The sequence below is a fragment of the Stegodyphus dumicola genome, chromosome 3 (genome assembly GCF_044657685.1).
Source record: "Stegodyphus dumicola isolate Sdum_Otavi_A_Nest chromosome 3, ASM4465768v1".
Classification (NCBI taxonomy): Eukaryota; Metazoa; Arthropoda; class Arachnida; order Araneae; family Eresidae; genus Stegodyphus; species Stegodyphus dumicola.
This window is the reverse complement of record NC_140770.1, coordinates 246692037-246719663: the sequence shown is the minus strand read 5'-3', so window position 1 is coordinate 246719663 and position 27627 is coordinate 246692037. Positions and strand designations below refer to the sequence as shown.

The following is a 27627-nucleotide window of genomic DNA, read 5'->3' as shown; positions in this document are numbered from 1 at the left end:
GGCACAAGCTAACACACATGTAAATGACGTTCTTTCATGCCCCGTCATAAACACAGATACAGTTTTTGCACCAGTTTCATCAACAGTTCTGTTTGCAGGAGAGTCGAAAGCTAACGGCGTTTCATCCATATTTATTATCTGCGACCGAAGAAGTTTTCTTTTGTCAATAATAGCTGTCACATATTTTAGAAAAGATGACTTTTTATCCTGCCAGTCCATTGGTAATTGTTGCCCGACTGTTGTTCTAGTATGCACAAAAATATTTTTTCTTTTCATAAATCTGCTACACCTCCTTTGAAATCATTTATGTTCATTTGTTTTGCTATAAATTTTGCTTGTAAGTGAATTTTTACAGTTGAAATTGCCATTCCCTTTCCTCGTTGCTCCTTTATCCAGTTTGCAAGGCTGGTAGTTCGGTCCGAGGTTCGAATCCCGTGAACGGGCTGGCTGCATGGGCGTTTTCGTGGTTTTCCCCATGTGTAACGTGTATACAAGCCAGTTTCCCTTAGAAAGTCCTCCACAAAGGCATCCCTCCCCTTAGGCAGATAGCCCTAGTGTGCTTTGCCATAATTAAATACACCACACCACCAGTTTGCAAGGTCGTCCTCTAGATTTGGCCACCTTACAGTACCACTTCTTTTGGCACGTTTCTGTTGTGGCATATTTTTAAGAAGTTCTTTTTCAGCTCTCCAACGTCGAATACATCTGTCGTCCGCTTCAAACTCTCGAGCTGCCGCTCGATTTCCAATTTGTTCAGCACGTGAAATTACATTAAGCTTAAAACCAGCAGTATAGCTTCTGTGCCGTTTAGGGACATTTTCAAAAATTTTCCGCTCCCTTCTTACTTAAAAACTATCCAACAAGTACTTGTACCCAAACTGATGGGATCTGTATCTGGCAGAATGCCAAGAAAAATCCATTCATGCTGAAGGGGAAATACGTCAGAGTTCGTTATTGCGAGGCAGGTGGAGTCATGTCCGCCTTTGAAAAAAATTGCAGAAAAGGCAGGGGTGGGAAGAGGATGGGTCCTGGAAGATTCATCGAATGGCAGAGGAGAGAGACTATTCGAACTGATGAGAATGTTGATTTGAAAGGGGGAAGAATGTTATTTTTCTGAGATCTCGTTTAGGGTGAATAAGGCATGTCGGTCCGTTCAAGGAAAAGAATGTAAGCAAAATAACGTTCGCAAAAAGCAACTGAGTGGTCTTTTGTGTGGGAACAGCACCAATCTATGCACAATGACAAGGCCATCCAAACTATGTACAATGACCATCATAGGAAATATTTTATTTTTAGTGCACCTAAACGCCGCACCAGCTGAAAATTTAAGTTTTAAACACGTAAACGCCGGTGCGTGTCTTCCAGAAATTACGGTAATAATTTATTATAAATTTGAAAAAGAATGCAAATATTACCATGTTAATTTCCTTTTTTTTTTCCCCCATGACAGGTGTCAGTATCTTTTATTACATTATACTTTTATTTTGCAGCCAGTATATTTAGTGGAAAAGCAGCGCTTGCAGACAACGACCACCAGATCTACCTTCTGGAGGTGGATTAACTACTGTTACCGCACATATTCTTGGCTTTGGAATGCTATGTTTATTTTTGGAGTAAGTATGAAACTTCCATCACCTTTGTAATTACGTGAAATTAATGTGTTATCTTTGAGGGAGGGATATTACATATTGCTTTAAAAGTTACAATTAAACATTTATTGTTTTATTGCTTTAAAATTTCCTTTCTTTCAGGTTGTCATCCCATGGTGCAGTCCAGTTAGCTTAAGAGCATTGTTTTGTATTCGCCCTTTCATACCAGATCTGGAAGTAAATCAAATTGATGTGCGTATTCATCTGTTTTAGCATTTATGAATATTCGTCAAGTATTAAAAAATTAGATTTCAATTAATAAGCATATAAATAATATTGGAGAAAGTTTGGATTTGAGCTATGACTAGAGTTCTGTGAACTTATCAGACAGTACATCTGTTGAAATTATTTATAATTACTAATAAATCTGGTTTTTATGAATAGTTATATGTAATACTGAGTACAAGATTAAGAATAACACTATAAATCTATTAATTTTGTTTCTATATTTTTTATCTATGCTAAAATATCCAAATTATATTCTGAATTCAGATGGTAATTACTATGAGATAGTTTCTTTTGGAAGAACTAAAATTGAAGGGAAAGATCACGTTCCATGTCATTAAAATTTAATTCTCTTATTTTAAACTTGGTTGCCATCATTTTATCAGCATGGATAGTATTTTTCTATGTTTGTCTTCTTCATTCTATAGTTTTACATACTTGACATTTCATGTTTCTGCTAATTTTATTAATAAGAAAACTTATAAAATACAAAAATGGCAATTGCTTTATTGTGTATATCTAAATGCTGAAGTATTGTACAGTATGGAAAAAAGATAATTTTAAACAAAAATTTCTCGTAGCATTTAGAAATAAAGAAAGCATATCTATTTGCTATAGTTATAATTTAAACCATAATTTATTTGCAAATGCAATTTTAAAAGAATTTTTTTTTTTTTTTTTTTTTTTTTTTTTATTTATTTAGTCTATTTAGAATAAATGTAAGCTTTCCAAACATTTGTTGTTGTTACCAATCTCACTTGTCTGACAATGGTCAGCACAAGCTCACAAAATTCATCGTGGCGAGAAGTCAAATGTGCCTGCCATTGGCAAGAGCTTTGAGCACTATATAGGTGACAGCCCAACTTTAGCTCAGTTCTGCCTCCAGTCTTTAGATGGGCACCATCTCGGGGTGGAGGGGGGGAAATCCGAGGGTCATTCGCCCCTCTTCCCATACCACCAACTTCTCAAGAGGACTATCTGCTCGTTGCATATTTAGAGTGCCTCAATGCCCCACAAACACATTTACATTTACAAACATCCTTGCCTTCTCCAGGATTCAAACCTGGGCCCTTCAATATGGCAGTCAGTGTCACTAACCATTATCCCATTTTGGCAGCTCTGAACATTTAAGTTTTTTTTTTAATTTTATATTTTGATATTTGAAAATGCTTTACTTATGGTAATAGTCATAGCATAATAATTTTCTTATTTTGTTAAATGCTTTTATTTATCAAATACTTTTAGATGATTTATAAAAAAGTGTTATTTGTTTTTAAAATATTACTCTGTAAAATTTTATTTATTATTTCTCTATACAGGGTACATTATATCCTCGAAAGTCATCCATTTCTCATACACTATGCTCAAGATTAATTTTGCTATGGAGGCATATATCTAAGTCTAGAACTGAATTTGAATCAAGACCAGACACTGGTAACTTGCTTCTTTATAAAAGGAAGTGCAGCAAATGTAGCTGAATCATAATTTTGTATTGCTTAAAAGAAAATGAAATTATTTTTGGTCATTTTAATAAAAATGCTGTACTTTTTTATGATAATTATTGTTTATCACCCATTCTTTATTTTACATTTGAAGAAAAATTATAAATGATTTATTATTAGGTTTCATTGGAAAAGGATTTAGTCGACATTTGAATCGTATTTGGAACTATTTGGTAAAAGGTGCTCTGGGAACACTGCTAATTGCACTGTTTTTCCCCATAATTTGTCTTTCCATATCATTCCTGTCAATATGTATTGCAGTCTTTGCTCCACTATGGTAAGTTAAATAATGTATATATCTGTAAACATTTATCATTTTATTCTAAACAGTCATTCATTTTACTCAAGAATTTTTAACTATACCATTATATACTGATTATATGAATCTTTTTGGACCTGCAGCTCCAAATTAGAGTTTCTATTATTGAAACAAACATTGCAATCATTTTGCAAATTTTGTTCAGGTCAAATTAGGAGTTAAAACTAAATCAGAGCTTTCTTGCCCCTCTAACTACATCATATCTTCTGTATTTGATAAGCTTAGATCTTTATCCTAAAAGGCATTTAAATTTTTTTAGTTCATCTGGCACAGATGATTTAATATCATCACTGCTTAAAATTTAATAACAAAGATTGCATCAACATGAAAAAAAAGGGGGGCTTTTCTTTTTCTGCATAAATCATTCTGATTTGTGTTTTGATTTTAAAGTTGAAGTTTTGGAATAATAGCATTTTACTGTACATTTAAAAATTTGCATTACATTAAATTTCTGAATTAAAGCGAGTCAGTTCAAAATATTACATAATCATATAATATAATATAGTGTTGTATAATGAACAAGCATGCAGGATATTTGCTCATGATCTGCCATAACTGTTTTCTTAATTAAACCACTTTAGCATTAAAGTAACTAGCCAGTCCTCTTCCCAATATTATTATCTAAAAAGTTTTATTATTATTATTTTTAAAGAAAAATTACATAAATTTTTATCTAGACTTCAAGTTTAGTGTGTAGTACATTATTTTCTGAAAAATAATTATTAATATCATAAATTAGTATATGCTTCCCAAAAAAACTGAGAAACAGAAATTACTAAACTTAGAAAGTCAAAATAGAGTTCTTGCTAATAACTGTAAACTGGGAAATCTTAAAAAAGAACCTTTTTTCCAAGTTAAATAAATAAGAATTATACAATAAAAGGAAAATATTTTCCTAACAAAAGAATATTCTTAGTTTTCATCTGTAAATAGTCTTTTTAAATCTGTACAGTAATATTTATTTTTAAAAACTTGTAAAAGTTATAGTAAGTTTTACTTTGAAAGCTATATCAGATATGAATTTAAATGTAAAATTAATTCAAAATAAATGCTTAAAGGAAGCCTCATTACATTAGGTGCAAAGTATCTAAATCTCAAGCACTGTTGTTTTAAACAACAAGAAAAGTTGATACTTTTCTATTTGTAAAAAACATTTCTAATAAGCCAGTTTTTTCCGCTAAGTTCAGTAAATACTGTAATCTCAGCACTTGTGAGAATAAATGCCCGGAATTATTAACTTTCTATAACTTGAAGGCCATAAATTTGTGTGCACCTAATTTTCAGTCATATTTTGAGAGTCAGCAAAAAGAATAGATTTGAGGTAGATATTTAGCAGTTTTATAATACTTTATTCTGTTGTTGAAATTATATTCTTTTTTCATCATCTGCATTTATGGGCATATCATAATTAAAGTCTTTCATTATTATGCATAAAAAATCATCCTTAGCTAAGTCTAGCTAGTAAACTTCCACATTTGCATTTCATATACAAATTACCAACAAAACTTGAAAAAAAATCAGATGTAAAGAAATAGTCTTAACTTTCCTGAACCTGCAATGTTACCTTTGTTGGGTATATTAGTTTCCATGAATTATTATTCAGATGCTAATCATAGAACATTGAATTATTTCCAAAAACAAAATCAGTTTATTTATGTGAGATAAGGAAAAGATTTTTTTGTAAATAGAAGCTTGCTTGTATCATCTCATTAAACAAAAATCATTTTGGCAGACTGAACTTGGATGTGCATATTATAGTGCACATCTGGAATGTAGGCTAGGCTGATATCTTATCACAATAAGGTTAAAAAAAATATTTTGTATATGCAAGATGAAGGTGTATTTTTAATAGCTCTAAATTCTCCTTTTTTAATTTGATTTCCTTTTTCAGTCCTAAAAATAATAAAATGCTTATAAAATTTTCTGAATAACATCATTTAAAAATTAATACCTGTCAAATGATTAATGATTCTTGTAGTGAGTGATCCAAAAGTCACAGACATCAAACTTTCAAAAGTTTTAGAAGTTCCTAGGTATTAATAGCAAATATTTCAATGGCCATACACCCTATACTGTTATAAGTGATTATTCTTTAAAATTTTAATTCAGTTTATGCTGTTAATTTTAAAAATAATTTGCTTAATTCAAGATGATGATGAGTTTTTGTGTAGCAGAACAAATTTTTATGACTGAGCGTTACTTCAGATTGCATTCTTACAGAAAAGTTATTGAAGCATTTTTTAAAAAAATTCTGATATGTTCCCGAACAAAACAGTGATTTTCTGCTTGATAACCTGATTTTAAGAAACTGTAAGCATTCATCATAAGAAAAAAAAAAAAAATCCGTCCTTCTCTTTTGAGTTCGGACATAGGGGACAAAGTTGCAATCACCAACAAAGCATTTTGTAAGACTGTATCGCAAGCAAATTTACACACTGCAAAGTGATGCTCAATCTTAAAATTTGTTCTGCTTAGTGTTTCAAGAAGCTCATCTCCATCTTCTACCAAATAAGCGGTTTTTAAAGCTAACTGCATAAACTGCAACTGAAAGTTAAAGTGTTACATTGCTTGTATAAAGATATTATTCATTGAAACAATGTGCCATTAATATCATTTTCGAATTTCTAGGAATCTGAAGGTTTGATATACATGACTTTAGATCAGCTAGTATAATGCTATTGCTGCACCTGAATAATAGCAAAAATTTTTTACCCAGTAATATTCATATGGAAACTTTTATAAACCAACGCTTACAATATGATCTTTGGTTATCCCATCATCACACACTTTCCCAACATTTTTAATGTCCTCCACCTCTAAAAAACTATTAATATGTTTTCACACCTTCTAAAGAAGTTTCTAAAAAAATAATGATATTTGTATAATCAAATTTTAATAATAAAGAAAGGTGAAATTTGGAAACTAAAAAATTATTAAAAAATTAACATTTGTGTAAATCTTCCAAAAAACATTAATGAATTCTTCCTGTTTATTGGATAACCTTTTTTTTAAATCATTCACCTATCTGTTTATGCATCCAAACTTTGAATTTTGTGTTGATTGGCAAAAAGGTACTAAATCTAGACTCACTGAAGTACATCATCACAAATGGGAAGAGCATAGTTAGTGACTTTTCACTAAGTTTTAGGAACATGTTCATTGCTCAAAATGAATATTGTTCCAAAGTATTACTTTAAAACTGCATTTCAAGAACACAATTTGTGTAAGATCTTCCTTCAGTTCTTTATCATCCAAATTGAATAAGTATGGGTTTTTAATCCATATTTCTGAAATTTTCAGTTTAGCTTCTTTAAAATACCATTCAATGACTTTGATAATATTTTCAAATGGTCCACAGTTTCTGCACATATACTTGAAATTAGAGACTTATTGTTATCAACTATTTCTTTGAATAATGGAAATTTAAAAAGATTCACTTTTCTAGCTCATCAAAACTAAAGTTGAAACTTTTCTTTGAAACTATTTATTTTCTTGCAGCATGTCAGTATGTTTTAATTTTGCCCTTGGATAGATACACACATTTTCCCTTGGACGGATTCATTCATATGAGTGAACATATTGCTCATATAGACTATCATTTGGTTGAATTGTTGTGATTCCATTTTTCCAACCAGTCTGCAGTCTCATTCCTTTAGAAAAGCTTTGACTTCTCTCAATTCAAAAAGTCTCATTCCTTTAGAAAAGCTTTGACTTCTCTCAATGTTAAAGCATCCCACATGACAGCCGGCAGACTTCTATATGGAAAACCAGAACCAAATGTTTGCTTCCAAATTCATCAAAGATTGTTCAGAGCACAACCCTTGATCAATTTGATGACCGTTACTGAAGTGTCAAGAACTTTTTTCATCTTTGGAGTTTTCATCTTTTTGATGCTGAACCATGTTGATAAAGAAAATTTTGGTACCTTCTAAGTATGGAATCTCTTGTTTTATCAGTGCAGAAATCTTTGATTTAATTCCTAGCATAGCAGGAACATCATCAGTACACACAGAACCAAAAATTTCTATATTTAAGTCATGCTTTATGAAGAAGCAACAAAGAAATCCTTCACTTAATGGAAGATGTCTTTTTTCTTTTGTGGTTGTTCTCATGTCTCTACAAAACAGGAAATAGTCCATTATGGCATTACATGAACATGCCTCACCAATGCAATGAGCTGATTGCAATTTTCATCTGTTAGTTTGTCCAGCTGGAGAGAGAATTTTTTAAGGGTCTGGTTTTAAAATGTCCAGTCACTAATTTGACTTGAGTTACTTTATTTGATAACAGCACACATTTAAGCTTGTCTGAGGCTTCTTTTTCAGAACATTTGTTATCATTTCTAATGCACATGGTTTCAGTAGCTCTTTTGTGATTGCTATAGAGCTTCTTGCATTTGGCCATTTCATTAATAAATGTGGCTGTTAGAACATAATAAGAAATGGCCACTTAGAATTTAGTAAGAAAGTGGCTATTCTGCCAGGGTGGGGGCATTTTTCTCAAGTAAGAAAATAAAACTTACAAAACTTACAGAACATCACTTACAAAAATATATCATGATTTTAAGATTGATTTTAAAACTTAAGGGAACAGCCACTTTCTTACTGAATTCTAAACAGCTCTTTTACTTCTATTCATCCCACTTAAACTCAACTTACTTAGCTTTAACTCATTTTACTAAAAAGCATTTTTGTCTTTAACAAGTAATAATTCTTACTTGAGAAAAATATGAAACACCTTCACATTTATTAATTATTGTTAATTGATCGGAGGTTGGTTTGTTCCCTTTGAAAAGTCAACTAATTTCCGGTTAGTGATGATAATTACTTAGTTTATTGATTGCATTTTCACATTTAATTATACCTTTTTAAAGTTTTTACTTTATATTTATTCAAGATTCATTTTTGATGTTTCCATTTTAAATTTATTCAAGATTCAGTTTTTAAAAAATGTTAATGAGTTACTTCATTTCAATAGAATTCTAACTACCTTGTCAAAGGAGATAATGTATTAAATAATCTATTAGAATATATATATATATATATATATATATATGTTAATTATAAACAGTGGTACACACACACATTATATATATATATATACAGTAGTCATTAATCTTTGGTCATCAATCCATTCCAGATCCTTGAATGTGTAACAAATGAACTTTTTCAGTAAGGAATAAAGGGAAAATAATTAATCCATTCATGTAGAAAAAAAGTTTTGGTATTATTATAACACCAATTGACACTAAAATACAAATGCATTGTATAAAATATATACTGTACATAAATGAAGTACTGCATAATACTGTATGTAGATATTAATTTAGAATTCAAACAACAAAAATCAGCATTATATTTTCAAATTTTCACAAGACTAGTTTCGATGGTTTTACCAAGCAATCATCCTCAGCTGCCAAAGTGCAAATGAACGGGATATAGTGATTAGATAAGATAAGAATGGCTGGACATCAGTTAAGGTACTGGCACCATCTATTGATGAAACGAGAACTAAAACATAATTTCCATAAAGGCTGAAGGCAAAGATGGATTGGAATTACTGTCGTTAACTAGAACAGAAAGATTTTTTTGAATGTGAAATGCCTGTATGTAGATGCTTTTCAGATCAAAAGCAATTTTTTCACATGATCCAAAATCTCTGATCTTGGTTTGGTAATCAATTTCGCCCTCTTCGAAACATAGTTTATTTAATGACATCTTTGTCCAATCATATTTGATGCTACAGTATGCAGTAGCCAAGTCTTGGATATGTATGCCGTCTTCATAATTTTCAACAATTTTTTTTCACTTCCATGGTGATCCCCTTCATCACTATAATCTTCCCATTAGCTTTCCTAAAACTCATAGTTAATGAATTTACAAAATATTTATGTGAAAAAAAGCACACAATCACTTGAAAAATTCAGAGTTATGGTGTGGGTTATTTACTGAATAGTAGCAAAAAGCATTCTGATGCTCATGGAAAGTTGTAGCATTATCTCAAAAGAGGTAAACAATTGTAGTGTGCACAGTCATATCTCAAGGAACTTGAGTTGTATTTCAAACAAATGTTGTATACTCCCCTCCCCCCCCCAAAAAAAAATGTTCAAACAGGACCTATTCCAATTTGAATGTAATTAAAAATGAGCATGTACTGGACACTAATGTATTTATAGAGAAAGGTACTTCTGTTTCAAATATTTTCAGTTTCCTGTCACTTCACTTTTTTTTTTTTTTTTTTTTCATTAGAGCTGAGTAAACTAATGAAATTTGATGTTTTTTTCTGGATAGCAGTGCATCTTAATTTTGCTTGATGTTTTTTAAGTAGCATGCAATTTATAAATAACCTATTCTTTAGAGTAGCTGAAATTATTACATATAAAATAATTTACATCATATTTTTTAAGTATTTATTGATCTGAGAATTTCAATTTCACATTTTCTGAACATTTATCTGATACTATTTTCTTATTTTAGGGTGCCATCTGCAACATTGCTTTTCCACTTAAGTATGATATTTGTGTATGATTTTGATAGTCCTGGTAAGAAATATTTACATTTAATGTTCATGCAAAATTTGATGAATGAAAATTTATGTTATTAACCTAGAAAACCTTATCAACCTATATGTTTAAAACTTTGATATTTCATAAACTGTTAAAAAATATCAAAAGAAGAAATATAACATTGTTACTAAAGGAAATGTTAATGATTAAAAAATGCATAATTAGATGGGCTGAAAAAAAAAACTTGTCTATTACTATGCCCTAAAAAAAGTTGTCCAAAGCCTAACTATACCAAAAAAAAAGTGTTTTCATATAGGAATATACCTTTTATCATGCTTGCATCATGCTCAAAATTTTAAAAAATAGTTAAATTTTGCCATTTTTTATAATTACTAAACTCATTATTATGTTCCTAATGGGAATTTTCATGAGGAATGAGAAAAATTTTTTTAACTTGTAATTTCAAATTATTTATTGATTGCATAAAAAGCTCAGTTTTTTGGTAACAATAGCACTTCATAATTTCTAATCATTTTACTTTTCATTTTTAGTTAACAAACAGTGAATTTATTTATCATTTTGAATTTTTTTATTCAAAAGATTATACTTTAGTTAGTTGTTTGGAAAAATGCTGGCATAATACATCTTGATAAGAGGGTCATCCTAATCGAGCCGTCTGTTGTGTCAATGCCACACACCTTTCTAGATGCTTTGGTCACAAAATTGACACACTGTCCTACAGCCTGGATGTGACAATTGAGGCTTTGGAAATCCAATTACGAGGGTTGGAACTTTAATAGTGGCAACCATTTATTTACAAGGAATACAAAAGTGATTCATGTCACCATGTTTTACAGTCCTTCAATATAGTCGCCAGCATTGTGTACAACCCATTTCCAACGATGTGGAAGTCACAGAATACCTGCAGCAGCGCCTGTTTTGTTCATAGTTTGAATGCACCAGTCTACTGCCGCAAGAATCTCAGGAACAGTTTGGAAGCGAGTGCTACGAAGTGGTTCCTTCATCTTAGGAATTAAGTCATAGTCACAAGGGCTTAGATCTGGGGAGTATGGTGGATGGTAAAGCACTTCCCAGCCCCATCGCGTGAACAAATCAATCACAGCTTGCGCTGCATGTGGCCGAGCATTGTCATGCAAAATGAGAGGAGCATTCTGCAGAAAGTGTCGCCGTTTTTTTCTCAAAGCTGGTCGGAGATTGTGCTCCAAAAATGAACAGTAATTTTGCGCAGTGACGGTCTGCTGTGGGGGAATGGTATGCGTTAGGATGACACCATCACAGTCGTACACGAGAATCACCATAACTTTCACATTGCTGGGGTTCTGACGAAATTTCGAACGTCGTGGTAACCCGTGATGATGCCATTCGTTTGATTGGCGTTTCAGTTCTGGCTGGTACGATCGGGCCAAGTCTCATCCAGCGTAATGATACGGCGTACAAAAGCATCTCCTTCGTGCTCCAGGTGAGTTCGGGCAGCATCATATCGTAGCCATTTCTGCATTTCCGTCAATTGATGTGGAACCCATCGTGTAGCAATTTTTCTCCTGGACAGGCGTTCCTTCAGAATGTGCAGCACAGTTGTATGAGCTAATCGTGTTTGTCTGGCCAGCTGACAAATCGTTTGGCGGCGATCACTGTCCATTAGTGCGGCAACAGCTTGCATGTCTGCATCACTGACACTCGGACGACTTGGCCGCAGCATGTCTGCCACTTTTGGCGTCCTTCATTGAATGCTTTCACCCATCTTGCTACGGTTCTGTAAGGCAATGCAGGTTCCCCGCAAGCCTCTTGAAGCCCTTGATGACACTGTCGTACTGTACGACCTCTGGCACATTCAATTTTTATCCAACATCGTTGTTCTTGTTTTGAAAACATCCTGACAACACTTATTTTAGACCGCGAGCTAATACAAGGATTCGTTCTTCGCGTCACTCCGCATGCGCGTGACGTAGGCAGGACGAGTCTTTTTGCTGAGAGGTAAGGTAGGTATGTAGTTTACGTGTGGTATACGTAATATTCTTTGGTTTTGTTGTGTAGTGTTTTTTCAGCTGTGTTGCCGCTATTAAAGTTCCAACCCTCGTACAATAATGTTCCAGTCTTTAATATATTTTCCATGTCCTGAATTGTAATGTGCCTTAATAGTGCAAGAAAGATATTGCAACTATCCCACCAAATGATGTTGATGCAGTCTGTTGTTTTGAAGTTGAGGTTTAGCATGGTGAAGTATCAAATAGTCTTTCCCTTTGAAAGTGATTGGCAATCAGAACAGCTGTAGTTCTCTCATATATTTTTCATCCATAGATATCGCAAGGATCAAATTTTCGGGATGAGAAAAAAATGTATTATGCTGAATTAATGGATTGATGACTTGTGGTAAACTTTGAGTTAAATATCATGATGTTCTAATCTTTAAAAACATCTTTCAAAGTGTTTGACAATTACTAGATAACATATACCTGTATGCATCTAAATGGATTAGTGGTCATTTTCAAAGAATGTCCCTATAAATTGCGAATATCTTAACTGATATTTTTCAGCTCGTGGAAAACTTCCCATTTAACTATGTAGTGACTCTAGTGACTATTGGTAATTAACAAAATATAAAATGTTGTTTGGGCCAGAATCAGAAATAGATGGTTTGTACCTGGAGAAAAAAGTGTTTGACAATTAGTAGATAACATATGCCTGTGTGCTGCTAAACTGATTATTGGTCACTTTCAAAGAATGTCCCTATGAGATGATTCACTGTATGCTAAGAAATAACAAGAAACAGTTCAAAATCTTTCCAATTAAAAAAAGTTACATGCTTACTAAAGGAAATGAAAATTGTCTGAGTGGGAAAACTAAATAGAGTGAACTCATTCTAAAATAACCGTTTATGCTCTAAATGATTTAACCTTCTATGAAACTGGTTGCCTTAAAGATAAGATTTAATACCAAAATTTCATAGATATACTCGTCACTTTTAGAAAAAGTTATAAATTTAGGAAGATTGTTCACTGTACATTATAAATGTTCAAGCTGTAACCCCCCTCCCCCAAAAAAAGAGAAAGAAAGAAAATCTGAAATATTTTATATTACACCCAAAAGGGCATTTTTTTAACATTTTGTGTGTTACCTTTATTTTTTAAATATCATGTTCCTTTCAATTAAAACACATAAAATTCTATTCAACAGCAATATAACAAAATACTTTAAAAGAATTTCCGATACAGTCTCATGTGCTGGAGATAATTTTTTTTTTTTTTTTTTCTGTACAATGTTGCCACTGCTTGCTTTGAAATCATTGAGTTTGTTAATCAAAAATTCGTTAACGTTTTCCAAAATTTGAAATAGACAAAGCAAATTCAAAATTCGGGCTTCCAAGTGCCCATGTTCAGTTAGAAGACTACGTTATTCAAAATTTGAAAGCTCTAGGTACTGTTGGTTTTTCACAATGTGAGATGCATTCATGCAGATTGTTCATTGTTTAGTTTCTTTAAGTATTTGGCAATAATAATAATACTTAAAATACATGGCAATAACATTTAGAGGCAACAGTTTGAAAAGTAAATCGACACAAAATGCTGCTTTGAAATTAATAGCCCTTCTAGGCTAACACCCTTTGGGCTAAAAAATACAAATAAAATATATCTGAAAAAATTAAATAATATTCTTAAATTATTTATAAAAATATTTAAATGCAAAGTTAAGTGTAAACAAATTCTCTTTAAAGTGACCATTCACAATTCCAAATCTTGTTTTAATCTTCCATGGAAGTCATCATCTTAGAGAAGTATTGTTTAATAATTGTCTTTGTTTATATTCTCAGAAGAACTGGTCATCTTAGAAAGATAGTTACAAAGAGGATTCACTGTAATTATATATTCTTTATGAAAAAAACCTGCATATAAATTTTTTAGGTATAATTTTAAATTTCAATCTTCTCAGTGAATGATGTGAAATTGAATAAGTTTTTGTTAGTATTCTCTTGGAGAAATGGCCAGAAATGACTAAGATGTAAAGTCACTGAACACTGATAGATAAACCCCAGCAAATGAACTGACTGCTTTAGATTTTGTGGTTTTCCTAATATATAACATGGATACAAGGCAGTTCTTAGAAAGTCTTCCACAAAGTCTTCTATCACCTTAAGCAGATATTTCTAATGTGCTTGGTAATAATCCAATAAATCTGTGGTGTCTTTGTAACCACTCAATGCTCGCAAGTTGCAAGAGTCAGAATTCTTGAACATGGTGCACAAGAGCTCTTTAGTGCTAATGGTAGAGAATTCTATTTGCATGAAACAGACCCAGGTTCTATCCAATGCCAATATAGTTTCTCACACTGTACTTCTGATTTGGACCCATAGATGTCACCACAAGCAAAGCTACCACTAGGAACATAGAAAGCATCACACAGAGGTGAGCAGTGAATCAACTTCGGACCACGGACTTTCCACAAATCCAAATTTTCTGCTGAAATATTATGAAGTTTCCTCCTGACATGTTTCGAATCAGCATTCAAACAATTAACTGCAGGCTGTATATAAAAATTTTAATGACATTTTAACATGAGGAATAAATTGAAATAAAACAAGCTTAATTTCTGCTAATAGAATTATAAAATTAACGAAGATTAAAGAAAATACAGTTTGATAATTAATTGAACAGTTTTAATATAAGTAACTTCATTCCGTTGTTTATGTTCCCTTTTCTAAATTTTTAGACTATATTTTTCATGAAAAATTGCCAGTACAACTTTGCAAATGAGATTAATTAAATGATGACTTTTAATAGTTAAGTACATAAATTAAAAATTTTATTAACTGCTATATTTTACATTAATTTTCTATTCATATCCAGCTTCTGAATGCTTAAGTTTCTGTCTTGCTTTGTAAGCAATATATATATATATATATATATATATATTAATTAATCCAAAAATATGAAATATAGAGATGAAAGTATTCCTCATTCCTACTTGTGCTTACAAATCATTATGCAAATACACATTTACAACTTTTCAAACGTGAAAAACATGTCTGTAATGTTATCATCTGTAGGTGCTTTATTTTTTACCGTGATACTTTTTATGACAGTTTTTAAAACTACAATGATTTTTTCTGCTTTATTTTTTATGGTAATGATTTATACCATGATATCTTTGAACTGCAGTGTTTTTCCTTGCACTCTTTTCTCCCACCCCTTGTTTTCGTCATGTACTGTTTCATCCACAATGTTTTCAGTAGGTGCCCTATATAATACTTTAGTTAATGTTTTGTTAACCGAAGAGCGGTGGATTTACATGTCAGTCATTTGTAAGTTTTTGGCAATGATGTTATTCCTGAACTTCAAATAAGAGGATACCTAAATATAGTCAAAAGTCATTAATTCGGACACCCATAATCCGGAATGATCTATAATCCGGACCTCAAAGCTACAAACTTTCCGCGCATGCATCGCGTTGACGCATGCGCGTAAGACATTTACGGCTGCGAATACGCATGTGCGTAATACGTTTACGCTTGCGCGTTTAATGTATAACAGAGGGTATAAGCTAAGCTAAAATTATCTAATTCAGTTAATGTTGTAGATTGTGTTGTTTCTGAATCTTCGAATTGGATCCGGCTTATTATTTTTTGCAAACTGTTAGAGCAATTTTATAAAAGTAAGTTTGAACTTTCGATTATGTGAAATAGAATTTTCGATATGTATTTACTAATATGTAAAGGATCTACAAAGCGAAAGTATGTTTAGAAGTCCATCAAACAAAAAGTGGAATTGCTGCAAAAAACGGATAAAGGTATATCCTTCGTTTCTCAAACCATTCCGAAATCTGTTTATCAATTTCAAGCTGCTCTGCGGCCCGGGGCGGAAAATGCCAAAACGCCGTGGCGCGCAATGAATTGAAAGTTAATCTGTCAGCACTATCCTTATCTTCAGGGCAGATGTTTTTATTTTATTTCGCTTATAATTCGTTACTGAATGTAGTATTTCATCTCAATGTACTCCATCTTTGATATGATTTAAATCAAATTCCTCGTCATTATAATTCGCTTCTGATAAAGAAGAAAGTGATACAGAGGTTATTGAAAACGAAAAAATTTCGATTGACAAATTAGTCGGTATTCTAGACACAGCAATTATAGGACTTTAACAGCGGAACTTTGTAACTGAAGAAGAAATTATGTCTGCTTATAGAATTAAAGAGAAAGTATCACATAAAACGAAGCAACTTAAACAACTTACATTGAAAGAAATGTTTTTTTTTTTTTTTTTTTTTTTTTTTGTAAATTTTGATACCCTTTAGATCATAATTGTTCTTTATTTCATAAATTACGGTTTCATATTTTTAATTTTATAATTTCTGCATTCCATATTACCAGATTTAAACTGATGATCTATAATCCGGAATTGCCGAAGTCCCGACGAGTCCGGATTAACGACTTTTGACTGTATAATTTTTCAGTTGTGGTATATTTAAAAAGCAATCTTAAAATATCTGTCTTGTTTTTATTAGTTTCTTGCCGCTTGCTCCTTTATTATGGTGGGTTGAAGAGTCACTTTCTGTTTCTTGCATCAGTGATGTTTACTAGCTGAAACACAGGAGAATTATATACTGAAGAATGCAATGTCATAGCCAGTAAAATTTATGATGATTTAGGTTAGAGAAACTAGATTGTAACAAGCTTGTATGTGATTTTATTTATAGTTCATTGTGAAACTTAATTACTGTCAAGTGATTAATTTTGTTATGATTTTAATAAAAATTTAGGGAGCATGGAGGAGTTATTGAAATTTGGGCAATAAGTAAAAGATATTTAAAAACAAAAAAGTTGATTATGAAATATGAACTTTGAACTTCTCTTTAATTTAAATCTCATATTTTAAAATCAATTTCATTATATTTTTCTTGCCTAATGAGATTTTAGTGATTATGCATTATGATTACATAATGATCTGCTACTATTTCTATTTTATGTTTTGTGTATTTAAATTTTTTCTTTTTAATGCCATTGATAACAATTTTAAAAATTATTATGCTCATTGCTCAGTAACTTTTTTAAGGTCTTCCAAGAAACAAAGTGTGTATAATTATGGAAGCACTTTTATGGCACATATGTTTACAAGGCATCTTGCAGCCTTCTCTTGCTGTGGCAGTTGCTTTTTTCATCTGTCCTGTAGCTTCACTCATTGTATTTTTAGGTAGAATATTTCATTATTCAAGTTCTTTGTTAATGTTCTCTCTCATTTATTGATTTAATATTATTATTATTTTATTTCTTTAATTAATTCTTTTCTTATTTTCTGTCAAGAGCATTGGTTAATGTGTGTTTTTCTCTTGCAGCTTCTATTTTGCGTTGTAGCTGTAGAATCATCTGGGATGTTGCAATGTACCATATTCTAATCAAGAGACGGGGTCGGGTGCCATCCAGTGATAGCTGGCTTGTTAAACGTATATCTGGGCCTGGTCTTTCTAATGATCATTATTTTCAAGTATGTCAAGTAACTTTCAGAAAGCATTTTCTCGTTATAGCTGAGAAATTGTACAATTTTCATTTGGTAAAATGGAAAATAAGTATTTTTTAATCAAAGATAGTGTAATGAAGTTTAAAGAACTCTCGCCATTTTTGAATGAACAACAAAACTTTACTAGTCAAAACTTACAGAATAACTCAAAAACATTTTTAAGCACGCGCATTGTCTGCGGATAATCGTCTTCGGTAATTTACATTTCTTTGTGGAAATATGTTGGTAGCGTAGCAAAGCAAATACGTTACAGTCTTAAATTCCTCCCCTCTCGGGGAACTTTCCGAAGAAAAGTTTTTTCTTTCAAATTGATGGATCTTTCAAAAAAAGTTTCAGTTTAAATGCATTAATTTTTTTTATTTATTTATTATTTATTTATTTATTTTAATTTTATTTTTTTATTTTACAAGAGAAAGATTTCCAAACCTGTACATAACAAATACAATTAGATACCTGACCAAATGAGTACAAGTACTTTAAAATAAGCATATAAAATGTAATATTCTAATATTACAAAAATTTAAACATTGAAGTTTTAAACTTCCTAGAATGTATATTTTTAGTTGTGAGATGTTTGGATACAATGACTTAAACTGTCAACATTTTGATGGTGCTTCCCCTTTCTATGTGCAACTTCATAGTTAAAAGTTGTAAGAGCAAAGCCCATCGTAATAGTCTAGGATTAGTCCCAGTGTTTTTATCCAACCATACTAGAGGATTATGATCAGTCTGAATAATGAACTTATGAAGTCCATCTAGGTAGAATTTTAACCTTTGTACTTCAAAGACAATGGCAGCACACTCCCTTTCGATTGTATGTACTTCTGTTCAGTAGGTAAAAACTTTTTGCTAAGAAATATTATTGTATGTTCTTCGCCTTTCGCATTTATCTGTGATAATAGAACACCAATACCATTATTCGAAGTGTCGCACTTAACGATAAATGGGTGAGAAAAGTTTGGACTGTCTAAGACTGGATTTTGTGTTAACCGTTTCTCAAGTTCATCAAAAGCGTTTTGGCAATCATCAGTCCAATTTATGGTTGATTTGCAACATTTTCCATTTAACAAATCTGTCAGTGGTGCAAAAATCACAGAAAATTCAGATATGTGCCTTCGATAATACCTCGCAAGTCCTAAAATTGACTGGACCTGTGTTTTCATGATAGTTTTAGGGAAGTCTTTTATGGCTTGGATTTTTATTTCTGCTGGTCTTCTTTGACCTTGTCCTACTACATGACTTAGATATTTGATGGTCGTTTGAGCAAACTGACATTTCGAAGGTTTAATATGCATTTTAGCAATTTTCATCTTTTCCAGAATAATTTCAAAGTGCTTCAAATATTCTTCTCAGGTTTGCGAGAATACCGCAACATCGTCAATATAGGGTACAGCAAATTCTTTACAGTTTCTTAATAATACTGATATCCAGCGGCTAAAATCATATGGTGCATTTTTTAGCCCGAAAGGTAACCTTAAGGGTTTAAATGTTCCAAAACTTGTCACAAAAGCAGCATAACGCTGAGCTGTTTTAGTTAGTGGGATCTGCCAGTAACCTCAAGTAAGATCTAGAACAGTTATATATCTGGCAGATGACACTTTTTACACTAAATGTTCAATGTTTAGCAAGGAAAAATATTGTGTCGTAGTTGCCTTGTTCAAGCGACGGTAATCAATTCGTGGTCTTGCTTCTTTTCCAGGAACTTCAACCAATATGAGTGGAGAGGTAAAATCCGATTCACCTGGTTCTATAACTTTGAGTTTCATCATCTTTTCTACTTCCGTTTTTAAAATCTTGGTTTGTCTGGCAGACATCTGATAAGGTTTTGCACATATTGGTCTCTCTGCTTCTAATTCTATATCATGTTCATTAAGGTCAGTACATCCTGGTTCATTAGATGTAATACAGGAATATTTGTATATCAACTGCTTTAAATCTTTTCATTGGTCTTCAGATATAGTGAATTCAACTGGATGCCTTTCAAAACTTCAGACATTTCAATCTCTGCGCTATAATTTAGACTCGATATTTCATCTTCATAGCCGTTTATCCTGTCTTCTAAACATAGCAAGTTTATATTTTCTGCTCGTTGAAAATACGGTTTCAGCATATTAATGTGGTGCACCTGAGTTTTATTTTTCTCGGGAAACTTGACTACATGATTTGTCTCTGATAACTGTTAAATTATTTTTACAGAACCTACCCATTTAACTGACAGTTTGTTTGGATAGAGCTACAACTAGAACTAAGTCTCCTTCTTGAAATTACATTCTACTGCTTTGAAATCATTGTAGGGTTTTTGTTTTTCTTTAGTTTCTTCCATATGCTGGACAGCTAGTTCTTGATATTTTTTTCCTCTTCTTTATCAAATAATTTTTCATACAATAGCATAATTGGAATTCTAAAGTTTCGGCCATGAACTAATTCTATGGACGAGAAACCAGTACTGTCATAAGTAGTCGTTCGAAGAGCAAATAAAGCCTGAGGTAAGATTTTATTCCAGTCTAAACCAGATTCTAAACATAGGACTCGAAGAATTCTTTTTATTGCTTTGTGGGTGGTAAACAGAACTTCGTACAACTTTAATTTCAAATTTTTCTAGGAAATTCAATATCAGCGCACTTGTGGAAGATGTAGCTTGGTCGGTTTGGACCTCCTTTGGAAATACCACTCGACTAAAAATTTGAAGGAAAACATCAACAATCGTGGTTGAACAAAGATTTGCAATAGGATCTGCATCCGCATATTTTTGAAGACATGCAGATTGCAGTTATAAGATACTTATTTTCGGAAGGTGTCACGAGCAGAGGCCCACAAGCATCAACATTTCTTTTTGAAAATATTTCTGTGTTAACAGGGACAATTTTCAAAGGGGCTTTCTTTTTATCTTGCGGCTTTCCAAATCTTTGACATTTGTCACAAGTTTTAACAAAATTCTCGACATCTTTGTAACAATTTAGCCAATAAAAATTTTTGAATAATGCATCTTTGGTCTTTGTTGCACCAAGATTAAATCCAAAGTTGCACCGGTATCTCTAAGTATGGGCATTTTACAGCCATTTACTTTACCTAGGCTGGTATATGGAGCCATAATATCATTAAAACTACACTCTTAGACAAAAAAAAATGACGCACCAAGAAGGTGTTATCCGAATGGGACGAAAATCGGTAGAAGTGAGGTACATGTACAGAAAAATAGATGATTACAGTTTGAGAAAAATTGGATAATTTATTGATCATCTAATTTTTCTCAAATATATATCATCCAATAAAAATACTTTTATGTATTTTTATTGGATGATAGAGCTTCACAAAGTTAAGTAATGCATTTGTCCACCTCTGGTCCTTATGCAAGCATTTATTTGGCTTGGCATTGATTGATAGAGGTTGCAGATATCCTCCTGAGGAATATCATGCCAAATTCTGTCCAACTGGTGCGTTAGACCATCAACATCCTGAGTTAGTTCGAGGGCCCTGCCCATAGTGCTCCAAACGTGCTCAATAGGAGAGAGATCCAGCGGCCTTGCTAGCCAAGGTAATGTTCGGCAAGCCCTAAGGGAAGCAGTAGAAACATGTGCAGTGTGGGAGGGCATTATCTTGCTAAAATGTAAGCCCAGTGTGGTGTGACATGAAGGGCAACACAACGGGCCATAGAACTTTGTCGACGTACCGCTACGTTGTAAGCTTGCGACGGATGACAATCTACTATGAAATGAAATGGCACCCCACACCATCACACCTGGTTGTCGGCCTGTCTGCCGGAAGGCAGTCAGGTTGGTATCACACCGCTGTCTGAGGGCATCTCCAGGCTTGCCTTCACTGGTCATCGGAGCTCAGTTCAAAGTGGGACTCATCACTGAAGACTATTCTACTCCAGTCAGTGACATTCCAGTGCGAATGAGCCCAACACCACTGCAATGGGGCTTGACGTTGTACAGATGTCAATGGTAGTGGGCGCAAGGGGCATCGTGACCTCAGCCCCCTTTCTGTGAGCCGTCTCTGAATGGTCCTTGTGGTCACTGAAGCACTAGTTGCATGTACAATCGATGATAATGATGCATCTGGGGCTGTGAGTGCCTCTCTGACGATTGCGTGGTCTTCACATTCTGTTGTTTCTCTAGGTCTACCACTTCATTCTTGATGCTGTGTGTGGCCATGGTTCACCCATTCCTGCCAGCATTGTCTAACAGTGCCATTGCTCCTGCTCAAATGTCGAGCTATTCGCCAATAAGACTAACCATCTTCTTTGAACCCAACTACACGACCTCTCTCAAATTCTGACATTTGCGCATATCGTTCGCGCACCTGTATTCGAGGCATAGTTACTGTCTACCAGAGTACACGGAATGAAATTCGTGAAGAATTTATGACGTAGAATCATAATTTCTCCCCTTAAATATCGTGCCAGTTGTGCAGATCAGATGAGCTGTAGCAACAACCGTTCATTCATTGGCAGCTAAAATGTAAAATTTTGCATTTTCCGTCGAAACCTGTATGCATATCAATTTGTGTCCAATTTGCTTTATATCTTCTCGGTGCATCGGGGTACGTTGTGGGTTTTTTTTTTTTTTTTTTCTTTTTCTTTCTTTCTTTCTTTCTTTTTTTTTTTTTTTTTTTTTTTTTTTTTAAAGAGTGTATTTTTGGAAAATTCATTTGAGGGTACAGTTTTATTGAATGCTACAGTTTCTAAATTTTTGTTTAGTTTATCACACTGAAGTCGAAGATGCGAGTAGGATCCGCATTCATAACAACAAGGTTGTCTAAGTTTCTCAAATTCCTTTTTATCAATTTTATTAGAACATTCTGTCCTAATTATAGGTTTATGATTAAAATCTTTCGAGATTTTAGCATTATGTCTATTTTCATAACCACTTTGTATTTTGTTCACGTTTTGATGACTTGAAGTTTCAGACCTTGTTTTCTAGGATTTTTCCTCTTAAAGCTCTGTTTCATACTCTCGTACTCATCTACACTCATGTCCATAAATTAAGGATAATGCAACATCAGGCAAAGGAAGAGTTAGAAGCAAAACAAATTTGACTTATTTGTAAAGCTTATTTATTAAACAAAAGGTAAAGAGCAAAAAAAATGCTATATGTTATTATTAAACAAATTAGTGATTTTTCTTCCTGGAGCAAATTACAAAAAAAAAAAACCTATTTACAAAAAACCAATATTACATGGTTGGTATGATTGTTAATACATTGTATGTCTCCCAGACGATGCAATACAGTCCGTACAACGCCTATGCATGCTGAGTATCAAATTATCAATCTGATCTTGGGGCATATTACACCACTCAAAAGGCAATGCTCTCTGAAGTTCCGGTAGACATGTAGGAGGAGGTTGACAGGCTGCAACTCGTCGGCCAAGCATGTCCCACACGTGCTCTACTGGATTCAAGTCCGATGAGAATGCTGGCTGGTCCATATGGGTGATATCCTCCGATTGAAGGCATTCGCTTACGATGTTTGCACGGTGAGGACAGGCGTTGTCATCCATAAACACAAATTGTGGGCCCATGGCGCCCCGAAAGAAACGTGCATGTTGTTCCAGAATGTCCCGATAGATTTGGCTTGTCATGGTTCCAATTTGAACATGCAGGTCATTTCTGGAACCCAGAATAATTCCACTCCAAACGAGCACTCCTGCACCACCGTAACGGTGTCATTCAATGATGTTTTCTTGGTGGTAACGGGTACCTGAAGCTCTCCATATGAAAGTCCGGCGAAAATCAGACTGCAAGCTAAACTTGGACTCATCGGAAAAATCACACAAGCCCACTGTTGCGGTGTCCACAATGCATGCTCTCTACTCCAGGCTAACCGCAGGCGACAGTGAGTTGCAGTAAGTGGAACGCATCTGACAGGTCTATGAGCATATAGACCAATCTGCCCTAACCGTCTGTACATGGTCTGCCTTGAAATTGTCGTACCAGTGGCTGAAGAGAGCTGACGAGACAGGTCTGAGGCTGTGCTCCGCCTGTTTCTTTTGGCAGTAACTGCCAAATACCGGTCCTCATTCGGCGTTGTAACTCTGGGCCGACCTGTGCTGTAATGTCTACTCACATTACCATCAATTTGGAATCGTTGCCAAAGGCTGGAGATGACACTCTGGGCAATTCCAAGTTCGTCTGATACTTTCAGTTGGGTACGCCCACATTCCAGACGGCCGATAATTCTACCACGTAAAAAATCATCTAAATGCGTCCTTTGTGTCATAACTATTCGGTTATTGCACTGAAATGCTTATAAAGCGCCTGCAAACAATTTTACTTCTTTCCTGTATTCCTTATGTATCACTCTCTTACACTCTCGTCATTGTGACGTACTATCGGTGTCATCTGGTTACTTCCTGAAATTTGCATATGATTCTTGAAGATGTGTGTAGTGATTTTACAGGTGATATATTTATTTTAGAGTTCGATTTCCGCATGACTCCGAATTATCCTTAATTTATGGACATGAGTGTAATTTTTCTGCTAACTCATATGGAGACTTTAATTTCATTCATTTGTTGAGAAAAGGATTCTTTACTCCCATGGAAACCCTATATTTAATTTGCTCAGTAACTATTAAATCTTTCAGATTTTCAAATGTCTTAATTTCTAAATCCGCAATCCACTCCAAAAAATAATTGTAAAATTCATTAGCATAATTTCTCCAAGATTTTTCAGGAGTTTTTTTTTATGTCGATAAAAGCACTGTTTCAGCTTTTCACTGTTAAGTTTATATCTCTTAAGATTAGATTTTTCACATATTCATACTTATTCGCATCTTCAGATAGTTCTCTGGCTAACATATTTGAGATTTCGGTGGGTAAAACACCCAAAAGATAAGCCAGCCAATCTTTCTTAGGTACTTGAGCCATTTCAGCTTTTCTCTCAAAAATTGATCAAATATAGTCCCATTTCATCCCTTTTTTCATCAAACTTTGGAGTAATTTGTGACAACTGGATTTTGTTGCTTGATTCTACTGTATTCGATGTTGATTCTCTAGCTCGTATTACTTGATTTTTAATTTCAAGCTGCTTTATTTCCAATTCGTATGCCCTTGCTTCTCGAGCCAGACGTTCTTCTCTCACTTCCTGAACCAGATGTTCTCTCGCTTCTTGAGCTAGGTGTTCTTTTCTCGCTTCTTGAGCTAGGTGTTCTTCTCTCGCTTCTCAAGCCAGGTGTTCAGCAATTATTTGGTCTAGAATTAATTTAACTTCTTCCTCATCATAAAACTGAGTTTCGGTGATTATTTTTTTTATTTCTGGGATCTTACTAGTTAGCAGCATTTCCTCACCTAATTCTTTGGCTATCTCTATTAAGTCTTGTTTTCTACCCTTGGCAAGAAATGACATGTTTGAAAATAGAAAAACTCTTCGACAGCATTTTCAAAATTCATTTTAAAAGGCTTTTAGACAATACTAAAAAATTCAAATCAACTTGCTCAATCTAACGTTTTTTTATTAGAAATTCAAGTAGACACAACGTATTTTTTTTCCACCTAAAACACTTAATGCAATAAGACGTATGTGCTTTCCGATAAACAAAAATCTGCAATTGCTCTTAATAAATTATACTAGAGTAAATAAAAAAAGAATTCAAGTCTCTAACTTGATTCACGAAACAAAATTCTTGATTCGCGACTTTAATACAAAAGCTGAAATTTTATAATAGCAATATTCTAATATTAACGTAGTAAATTTGCGACTCTAATACAAGAGCTCAAATTTCATAATAGAAATATTCTAATATCAACGTAATAAATTTGCCACTCTAATACAAGAGCTCAAATTTTAAAAAAACATTCAATATTTTGACACATTAATCCAAAAGCTTAAACTATCGTTCTTTTAGTTGAATTCAAAAATAAGATGCAACATTTTATTACAAAATGGCACAGTATTAATTAAAACTTATACTCACAAGTACTGTATTTTCTTTTGTTTTTACATAAACACTGTTTTTACAAAACTGTTCCCAGCGACTACCACCAGATATTTATTCTTGTATATGTTATGTCGCGAATTTCAATTATTAATATGTTTTAAGTCATTATTATTCTAATATTTTTTTCCGTATTCATGTGTATTTTAATCAGGAAAAAAAGTATTCTTAAACTCTTAAGGTGTTATTTAACTTGTTATTCTTGAGTAGGAATTGTAACAAAGGCGGGAGACAGTTGCGAGGACACACATCTGGTTTATTGGTTATAGCTTTTTTTCTACTAACAATGGAGGCAGTAGGGTCCTTTTTAGCTAATGCGTGTGAAACGGAAATTGTTCTTCCTGTCGCTTTGTAAAGCTTGCAGTTTTGCTTACTTCAAGACAGTGGGAGGTGTACTAAGTTAGATAATTGGATGCTCATAAAAGCTAGTTTCCTTGTTAGTTGGGGGGTCTACTTCTTTTTCTCACGTTATGTGTGCAGATGTTTTTCGGATTTCATTGTCAGATTTTCTGGTGTTTGATTCGTCATGGGTGTGTCATTTTCTCAAATTAGATAACATAAAATTCCGGGATTGGTAAGATTTAATTTTATGATTTTTTTTTTGAAAGCCTCTGAACTCACAGAGGCAAAGAAACCGAGATTTCCTGGGTGCTTGCACCAGGATAGAGTTCATTCTGATTCTGTTTCCTGATTCTTTCAAGCTAAGAGTAAGAAGAAAACAAGTGGTGGGGGCTTGACCCCTTTGCGGGTCTTGCTCTCGCGAATGCCGTGTACCAGCGGGCAGCAGTCTTGAATTTCTGTCGGCTTTCAGCTGATGAGAATTTTGCTCAAGTTGAGACTAAGTGCTTATGCAAAATATAGCTTTGCTGCTGCTTCGTTATATTTTCCCAAGAACTTTAATTTGACATTCTCGAGGTTACCTTAATACAGATTTTGTTGTAGCGTTAGCGTTCCTGATTTAAAAGCAGTTGGACTAGCTGTTGAACTATCTAAAACTCCGTATTAATCCGTCAATGATGGCATTCTCGATCTCTTCGAATGGTGAATAAAATGAGTAGGACAATCTGTTGAACTCTCTAAAACTCCATATTAATCCGTCGATGATGGCATTCTCGATCTCTTCGAATGGTCATCGCAATGATTAGGACGACCTGTTGAACTATCAGCACTCCATATTAATCAGTCGATGATGGCATAGGAGTTGAATGTATGAACTTCACCCTGTGAGTGAATTTTTTTTTCTGTCTTTTGTATTTAAATTGTAGCCAAGTAATGATACTATATTAATATACGTGTGGTACAACTGCCTAAATTGTGAGTTATGTAATGTTAAAAAAAAAAACTTAGTACACCTAACTTGAGTATAAGATTTAAAATGATATATATGTTAATTTACCTCTTAAGGTTAATTTGTAGGGGACTGATCAGTTTACCTAGTTATCATATGTTTGAATATTCTAGAAATTAATAAATGTGTTTGATATGTATTTTATGTTTCATTTGTTTAATTTAGTGTAGTTTCTGTGGTCTGTCATGCCCCTCCATTTGTTTGAGCCGGGAAGCTTTTAAGAAACCTGGAATTTAATTGAATTTTGGGTTATTGATTTTTCCTTGGCATAGGTTACTCACAACGCAAACCTAAAAGTTAGATTGTTCTACCACTATACGATTGATTGATAGATATGATATACGATTGATTGATAGATTTACTATACGAATGTTTATAAGAATGTCGATATGATATATGAATATTATGAATTAGATTTTGAATGTTTTGAATTATTTGATATTGTTTTTTTTTTTTTTTTTTTTGTTTTTTTTTTTTTTGTTAATTTTGTCCGGCACCTTGCAGCAAAGTTAAAAGTATTAAAAAAAACATTAAAAACAAATTTTTTTAGATATAACATATACGTCTGTAATGAAGTTTAAAGAACTCTCGCCATTTTTGAATGAACAGCAAA

General features: G+C 33.2%; 1 protein-coding gene across 1 annotated transcript in view; it reads left to right on the top strand.

The window, feature by feature from the left end:
• The window catches only part of LOC118201180 (uncharacterized), a 120398-nt gene that overhangs the window by 59971 nt on the left and 32800 nt on the right, over positions 1 to 27627 (top strand). Inside the window, exons 18-24 of the mRNA XM_035373233.2 lie at positions 1491 to 1613; positions 1752 to 1841; positions 3194 to 3308; positions 3497 to 3653; positions 10172 to 10236; positions 17268 to 17405; positions 17548 to 17696. Coding sequence (XP_035229124.2) covers positions 1491 to 1613; positions 1752 to 1841; positions 3194 to 3308; positions 3497 to 3653; positions 10172 to 10236; positions 17268 to 17405; positions 17548 to 17696 — 837 coding nt within the window. The remainder of the gene's footprint in view (positions 1 to 1490; positions 1614 to 1751; positions 1842 to 3193; positions 3309 to 3496; positions 3654 to 10171; positions 10237 to 17267; positions 17406 to 17547; positions 17697 to 27627) is intronic.